Source organism: Schistocerca serialis, chromosome 2, assembly GCF_023864345.2.
Source record: "Schistocerca serialis cubense isolate TAMUIC-IGC-003099 chromosome 2, iqSchSeri2.2, whole genome shotgun sequence".
Taxonomy (NCBI): Eukaryota; Metazoa; Arthropoda; class Insecta; order Orthoptera; family Acrididae; genus Schistocerca; species Schistocerca serialis.
This window is the reverse complement of record NC_064639.1, coordinates 546,713,557-546,722,421: the sequence shown is the minus strand read 5'-3', so window position 1 is coordinate 546,722,421 and position 8,865 is coordinate 546,713,557. Positions and strand designations below refer to the sequence as shown.

The 8,865-nt window shown below is 39.7% G+C and overlaps 1 protein-coding gene across 10 annotated transcripts in view; it reads left to right on the top strand.

Moving 5' to 3' along the window:
* The window catches only part of LOC126457526 (patronin), a 403,664-nt gene that overhangs the window by 328,694 nt on the left and 66,105 nt on the right, over positions 1–8,865 (top strand). For all 10 annotated transcript variants that reach the window (XM_050093876.1, XM_050093874.1, XM_050093879.1 and 7 more), the window contains one exon: positions 8,082–8,318. In XM_050093876.1, coding sequence (XP_049949833.1) covers positions 8,082–8,318 — 237 coding nt within the window. The remainder of the gene's footprint in view (positions 1–8,081; positions 8,319–8,865) is intronic.

Genomic DNA, 8,865 nt, shown 5'->3' with positions numbered 1-8,865 from the left:
GAATTGTACAATGGAAAATCCAGGATGGAATGTAACAGTATTATGAAAAGGATTGTAGCTATTCGCGGAGACACTGAGTTGCAGTTAGGCACAACAAAAATACTGTCACACAATAAGCTTTTGGCCAACAAAGCCTTTGTGAACACACACACACACACACACACACACACACACACACACACACACACACTCTCTCTCTCTCTCTCTCTCTCTCTCTCTCTCTCTCTCTCTCTCTCTCTCTCTCTACTCATTCATTTCTCTGACAGTATCCTCCTCTCCTCTCCTCCCTCCCACTCTCTCACTATTCTTTCCTCTCCCTCTGGCTTCAGCTGCCAGTGACTGTGGTCGAGTGTGTGTGTGCTTTTGTCTATTTTGACAAAGACCTTGTTGGCCAAAAGCTTATTGTGACAGTCTTTTTGTTGTGTCTACCTGCAACTCAGTATCTCTGCTACATTCTTCTGAACTGAATTAGTTATCCTGTGTTCTGTGGAGCTTACGCCTGTCATCCCACTGTGAGGTTTTAAATTTTTTTCTGTTGTTTACTTTTCCATTATTTTTTGTGCTCACAGTATGAAGTTTTCTGTGCCTAGACAATGTTAAAGCTAACATACATACATATTGTTCATTGTAACCTGAAAAAATTTATGTAGTGTTTAACAGTTTTTCAGTCCATACTGTATCATTTTCTGAGTTCAAATAGCAAGATGTTCACACATTATTTATCACTAAATTTTCAGTTAATACTAGATCACTGCTTAATTACCTTCTCATTTGTCTAGTTGTGAGTTATGGTACTTTGCCCCTTTGATATATGTGTCGTTTGCCGTCAGTGTCAATCTTCTGCTGAATGTAAAAATTGGTTGTGTGACTGCTATTGTCACTATAAATCTGGATGTTCCTACTAGTTATTTGGTGCCTTCTTCCACTAATATAATGATTTGAAACATTTGGATGAATGGTAGATGAACCAGAACATGGAAAACTAGCTCTACCAAAAGCATGCATCAAATCGTGCTTCCAGCTTAGCAGTTGTTGCCTCAACAGTTTGTAAACAGGTGAACACATTTGAAGTACTAGGTACCTTCAGCATATGTGACAAAAGCATCTCCAAACAAATGGAAAAGACATTAGGATGTACAATAGAGGTACTCTTGTCACATAGTGAGAGAGAAAATGCATACTCCATTTTGCAAATGCAAATTCATAAGGAAAATACGTGTTCAGCATCAAAGAACATGAACTATGTGTACAGAGATACAGAATACAACAGCCAGTGTACTATGCTGAAGGATTCTGTTATTGTCCAGGCAGCCATTAGATTCTTAGCACATGTTGCACACCCAAAAGAAAACACAGTTACTTTCTCAATATCCCAGGTGGTTGAGTCCCATTTTGCTTCAGTGTAATAATCTCACTTTGTGATGTACCCAGACAGTTCTTTACATGCCGGAATGAAGTTTTGGATCTGATCAAGAGTTACAAAGATTTTGTGAAGGTCCATGGCCTACTTTATTTCAACCCCTTCCAGCTCTCACCTAAGCGCCATGTCCATGCCATATACATCTAGCAAAATTATGTTCGTGAAGACCAGGAATTAATATGCCTGTATGAGAGGGGATGTAGGCTATGACAGTGGTTCTCAAACTGTGGGACGCAATCCTGAGGGGGGGGGGGGGGGTGCAAAGGGGGCACATATAATTATGAAAACAAAAATATATTCTTAGGAACAAACAATTCGCTTTATCTTTTGTCAGTCAAACGATATGCCAGTGATCGGTTTGAATTTTGCCTGACACCAGTGTTAACGCCAGACGTGGTCGACAACAATGAAACCGCTGTCACGTTTTCAGCATTGTTTGAAATGATTGGTCGAGCTTCATGACTTCCTACAACACCACTTAGGAACAAAGCCTACCATGTAAGCTGAGTAGGCTTTGTTCCAGAGTGGCAGTGCTTCCTTCGATACTGGGCGGTTTATTGCCTGCACTATTAATCTTTCCATAACTATCCCATGCAGTGCAAGGTTTGGCTAGTGTATCTCAATGCATCCTTATAGTGTCTACTGTAGGGATGCATTGAGATGCACGAGCCAAGACTATAATTATAATGACAACTATAGTTATAGTCTTATAATTATGACTTTGCGAGGAAGACTTGACTGCAGTATGAAGCGGTTCCTGATTAGTGAGAAACATCAAGACAGCAGTGGTCTGTCAAGTGGCAGAGGGGAGGGAGATACTCCAAAGGCGATAATGAAGAGGTATGATGAGAACTATTTAGTGCTAGACTTAATAAAAATTACAGCCAATGGTGAAGAATGTCTGCAGTTTGTAGTTTGTTTAATGAGTTAGCTGCTGTTGGCACGAAACCTACTGAGTTAAAGAGAGATCTTGAAACCAAACATCCTGAATTAACGGGAAACCAAATGATTTTTTTTATTTTTTTGTCACGAAAATCCAGAAGAACATTTGCTAGAGTGACGAATGTGACATCTAAGGCCCTTCTAGCCTCTTATTAGATTTCTCATGGAATTGATAAATGCAAGAAACCACACATGGTTGCAGAAACTCTGTTTTTACCAGCAGCGATAGATACGGTATCAGCAATGTGTGGTGACTCATTTGCTTAACAGTTGAAAAGTATTCCTGTCCTAAATGGCATAGTACGTAGAAGAATTTTAGACTTTCCTAATGACTTACTCGAGTAGCTTTGGAGACCAGCCACTTCGAATTTTGGGCCTAGAAATCTGGCCATTTATGCCATTATTTAAAATGTTACTGTCACATATGTAATTGATGTATCGTAAAATGTAATAAACACTAAAAAATGCCAAGCTTCAAGATTTACTTTGGTTCTTTGAAAGATTACAAATTTTTAAATAAGGATGACAGAAAATAGAGAGGTGAGTTATTGAGCATTTTCTTCCTCTCGAGCTTCCAAAATTTCTTGCTCACTTAACAAACATTGTTTTTGTAGCAGAATTACAGCAAACTGTGAAACCTGGCAAGCACATGCTCAAAATTATGTCAACACAATCAAATACTGGCTCAATACTCTCGACATCAGCTGTTTCATTCTCTAAAGTTTCTTCAGAAATGTTTGTAGAAACTGACAGCAGGAAGCAGTACTTGCAAAGGGACAGACAGTGGGACATCTGTACATTGTTCTTGTATGATAAGAGTCCATTTTTTGAGTAATAGATGGCTCATGTGTTGGGAAAATTGCAGCCCCATCTATACTTGGACACAATCATTTGAACATGGTGTTTTGACCTGCGCTATGCTCAGGGGCAGTCACCAAAGTGTTAGAACATTACCTTCAAGCTCAGCAAATTGTGTTACATGGTTAAGGGTGCAGTATATATGTGTAGCTGTAATCAGTGGTGTGACTGTATGTTTTATCATTCCTACATATTTGTGTTAAATTTCATTTGATCAACAGCTTAATTTATTACTCAGAAAACCACACAAAGCTGTTATAACCAACTGTCATAAAAATTTCAGTATCAATTTTTTGTCAGTACTTTGTGCACAAATGTGTCTAAATGAATCCCTCTCTATAAAACAATGGAAAGTTTAGGATGGCATAACAACAATATTAGGAAAGGATAGATTGCTACTCACAATATACAGGGGGCACTGAATCACAACAAGGTACAATGAAAAGACTGGTATGTATTTAAGCTTCAAAAAGACTTCTTTTAAAGTAGAAAACACCTACAAATTCACACAAGCAGAACTCTCTTACAAAGAAGTGCTGTCTCTGGCCACAGCCACTGCCAGAGACAGTGGTCATGTGTGTGCGAAAGTTGTGCTGTTTGTTTGTTTGTTTGTTTGTTCTACGTTAGTAGTAGTCTCAGCTTTTGACTGAAAACTGAAATGTACAGCAGTCTTTTTGTTTTGCCTGTCTGCAACTCAATGTCTCCTCTGTATGGTGAATAACAGTCTATCCGTTTCACAGGATTGTTGTTAATCTCTATATACAGTTTGTCTTGTTATGAAATTTTCAACTGACACTCGTCATCTATTACTGCTTAACCATCTTAACCATGGACCTTGCAGTTGGTGGGTAGGCTTGCGTGCCTCAATGATACAGATGGCCGTACCGTAGGTGCAACCACAACGGAGGGGTATCGGTTGAGAGGCCAGACAAACGCGTGGTTCCTGAAGAGGGACAGCAGCCTTTTCAGTAGTTGCAGGGTCAACAGTCTGGATGATTGACTGATCTGGCCTTGTAACACTAACCAAAACGGCCTTACTGTGCTGGTACTGCGAACGGCTGAAAACAAGGGGAAACTACAGCCGTAATTTTTCCCAAGGGCATGCAGCTTTACTGAATGGTTAAATAATGATAGCGTCCTCTTGGGTAAAATATTCCGGAGGTAAAATAGTCCCCCATTCGGATCTCCGGGCAGGGACTACTCAAGAGGACGTCATTATCAGGAGAAAGAAAACTGGCGTTGTATGGATCGGAGCGTGGAATGTCAGATCCCTTAATCGGGCAGGTAGGTTAGAAAATTTAAAAAGGGAAATGGATAGGTTAAAGTTAGATATAGTGGGAATTAGTGAAGTTCGGTGGCAGGAGGAACAAGACTTTTGGTCAGGTGAATACAGGGCTATAAATACAAAATCAAATAGGGGTAATGCAGGAGTAGGTTTAATAATGAATAAAAAATAGGAGTGCGGGTAAGCTACTACAAACAGCATAGTGAACGCATTATTGTGGCCAAGATAGACATGAAGCCCATGCCTACTACAGTAGTACAAGTTTATATGCCAACTAGCTCTGCAGATGACGAAGAAATTGAAGAAATGTATGATGAAATAAAAGAAATTATTCAGATAGTGAAGGGAGATGGAAATTTAATAGTCATGGGTGACTGGAATTCGGTAGTAGGAAAAGGGAGAGAAGGAAACGTAGTAGGTGAATATGGATTGGGGGCTAAGGAATGAAAGAGGAAGCCGCCTGATAGAATTTTGCACAGAGCACAACTTAATCATAGCTAACACTTGGTTCAAGAATCATAAAAGAAGGTTGTATACATGGAAGAAGCCTGGAGATACTGAGAGGTTTCAGATAGATTATATAATGGTAAGACAGAGATTTAGGAACCAGGTTTTAAGTTGTAAGATATTTCTAGGGGCAGATGTGGACTCTGACCACAATCTATTGGTTATGACCTGTAGATTAAAACTGAAGAAACTGCAAAAAGGTGGGAATTTAAGGAGATGGGATCTGGATAAACTGACTAAACCAGAGGTTGTACAGAGTTTCAGGGAGAGCATAAGGGAACAATTGACAGGAATGGGGGAAAGAAATACAGTAGAAGAAGAATGGGTAGCTCTGAGGGATGAAGTAGTGAAGGCAGCAGAGGATCAAGTAGGTAAAAAGACAAGGGCTAGTAGAAATCCTTGGGTAACAGAAGAAATATTGAATTTAATTGATGAAAGGAGAAAATATAAAAATGCAGTAAATGAAGCAGGCAAAAAGGAATACAAACGTCTCAAAAATGAGATCGATAGGAAGTGCAAAATGGCTAATCAGGGATGGCTAGAGGACAAATGTAAGGATGTAGGGGCTTATCTCACTAGGGGTAAGATAGATACTGCCTACAGGAAAATTAAAGAGACCTTTGGAGAAAAGAGAACCACTTGTATGAATATCAAGAGCTCAGATGGAAACCCAGTTCTAAGCAAAGAAGGGAAAGCAGAAAGGTGGAAGGAGTATATAGAGGGTCTATACAAGGGCGATGTACTTGAGGACAATATTATGGAAATGGAAGAGGATGTAGATGAAGATGAAATGGGAGATACTGCGTGAAGAGTTTGACAGAGCACTGAAAGACCTGAGTTGAAACAAGGCCCCGGGAGTAGACAACATTCCATTAGAACTACTGACAGCCTTGGGAGAGCCAGTCCTGACAAAAGTCTACCATCTGGTGAGCAAGATGTATGAGACAGGCGAAATACCCTCAGACTTCAAGAAGAATATAATAATTCCAATCCCAAAGAAAGCAGGTGTTGACAGATGTGAACATTACCGAACTATCAGTTTAATAAGTCACAGCTGCAAAATACTAACTCGAATTCTTTACAGACGAATGGAAAAACTGGTAGAAGCCGACCTCGGCGAAGATCAGTTTGTATTCCGCAGAAATGTTGGAACACGTGAGACAATACTGACCCTACGACTTATGTTAGAAAATAGATTAAGGAAAGGCAAACCTATGTTTCTAGCATTTGTAGACTTAGAGAAAGCTTTCGACAATGTTGACTCGAATACTCTCTTTCAAATTCTAAAGATGGCAGGGGTAAAATAAAGGGAGCGAAAGGCTATTTACAATTTGTACAGAAACCAGATGGCAGTTATAAGAGTTGAGGGGCATGAAAGGGAAGCAGCGGTTGGGAATGGAGTGAGACAGGGTTTTAGCCTATCCCCGATGTTATTCAATCTGTATATTGAGCAAGCAGTAAAGGAAACAAAAGAAAAATTAGAGTAGGAATTAAAATCCATGGAGAAGAAATAAAAACGTTGAGGTTCGCCGATGACATTGTAATTCTGTCAGAGACAGCAAAGAACCTGGAAGAGCAGTTGAACAGAATGGACAGTGTCTTGAAAGGAGGGTATGAGATGAACATCAACAAAAGCAAAACGAGGATAAAGGAATGTAGTTGAATTAAGTCGGGTGATGCTGAGGGAATTAGATTAGGGAATGAGACACTTAAAGTAGTAAAGGAGTTTTGCTATTTGGGGAGCAAATTAACTGATGGTGGTCAAAGCAGAGGATATAAAATGTAGACTGGCAATGGCAAGGAAAGCGTTTCTGAAAAAGAGAAATTTGTTTACATCGAGTATAGATTTAAGTGTCAGGAAGTTGTTTCTGAAAGTATTTGTATGAAGTGTTGCCATGTATGGAAGTGAAACATGGACGATAAATAGTTTGGACAAGAAGAGAATAGAAGCTTTCGAAATGTGGTGCTACAGAAGAATGCTGAAGATTAGATGGGTAGATCACATAACTAATGAGGTAGTTTTGAACAGAATTGGGGAAAAGAGGAGTTTGTGGCACAACTTGCCAAGAAGAAGGGACTGGTTGGTAGGACATGTTCTGAGGCATGAAGGGATCACAAATTTAGCCTTGGAGGGCAGCGTGGAGGGTAAAAATCATAGAGGGAGACCAAGAGATGAGTACACTAAGCAGATTCAGAAGGATGTAGGTTGCAGTAAGTACTGGGAATGAAGCAGCTTGCACAGGATAGAGTAGCATGAAGAGCTGCATCAAACCAGTCTCAGGACTGAAGACAACAACGACGACAACAACAACAACAACAACAACAACAACAACAACAACAACTGACAAGGAGAGTTTGAGTGCATCTATATCTGTGAAATGCTACATCTGACGCTATCACCCCCTAATTGCCAGAAAGAAAAACTAAGACCACAGGCTCCCATTAAGCTTGTACTTAGTATTTGACAGCGTCTGCTAATTAACCATCGTCACTTTCATACTTTATTTGAAAAACTACAACTTAATGTGTAAAATATGAAATTATAATTATTTACTGTTAACCACTTTTAGAAGAGACCAAAACTGAGAGTCCTTGAAACTTGCTTTAGCCACATCTTGCGGTAATGTTATAATATATCTAAAAACAAAGACGATGTAACTTACCAAACGAAAGTGTTGGCATGTTGATAGACACACAAACAAACACAAACACACACACAAAATTCAAGCTTTCGCAACCCAAGGTTGCTTCGTCAGGAAAGAGGGAAGGAGAGGGAAAGACGAAAGGATGTGGGTTTTAACGGAGAGGGTAAGGAGTCATTTCAATCCCGAGAGCGGAAAGACTTACCTAAGGTAAGTCTTACCTGAGGTAAGTCTTACCTGAGGTAAGTCTTTCCGCTCCCAGGATTGGAATGACTTCCTTGTTTGTGTGTCTATCAACATGCCAACGCTTTCGTTTGCTAAGTTACATCATCTTTGTTTTTAGATATGTTTTTCTCACGTGGAATGTTTCCCTCTATTATAATCGTAATGTTATAATATCATATTTAAGTTATTTGTTTTCCGCCAGATGACTCTGGATGAAATGGAGCGTAAAAAAGAACGCATAATGTTGCTGTCCCTTCAAAGGAGACAACAGCAAGAAGAAGCAAAGGCGTTGAAGGAACAAGAAGCACAGCGCAGGCGAGAAATGGAAAAACTGCGGCAGGAAGAACGAGAACGTAAGAAAGAAGAGGAACGTCTCCGCAGAGCAGCCATTCTTGAACAGTACAAGCTTAAGAAGGCCATCGAAGAAGCAGAGAGAGAGGTAATTTTATTGCAGTTTGTTCATTCGGGATTTACTTTGGAAGTAATAAATGCAGAAGCAGTTTACAAGGCATTGGTTTACAATACAATTGGATTGCGGTCGAGTTGTCTATTTTATCTTTATAAAATATTTTGACAACTTCCCTATTGCTGATTTTGTTGTTTACTATTTGGTTGGAGTCCAAACAAATCGGTGTCTACACTAGATGAATGCATGTAGGGAAGCTATGGAAATATTGTGTAAAAATAATGCGACAATTTGGCTGCAAACCTAAAGCCTTGTAACTGTCAATGTTGTACAGAAAGATTGAAGGATCACAGGACCACAGTTCCATTGTATTCCATCAATACAAGTTGTCTTATAACAAGATCTCGCGTAAGGATCATGTACCCTGTGTGTAGGCTCATCTCTATCCCTCGGACACTGCTGTCGCACCTCCTGCTAACCCTTCCCCCTCCCCCCAATTAAAAAAATCCTTCTACTTCTGTTGTTGCCCTGTCCACTGCTCACTTTTTAAAATTTATTTATTTAAATAAAGATTGCTTGT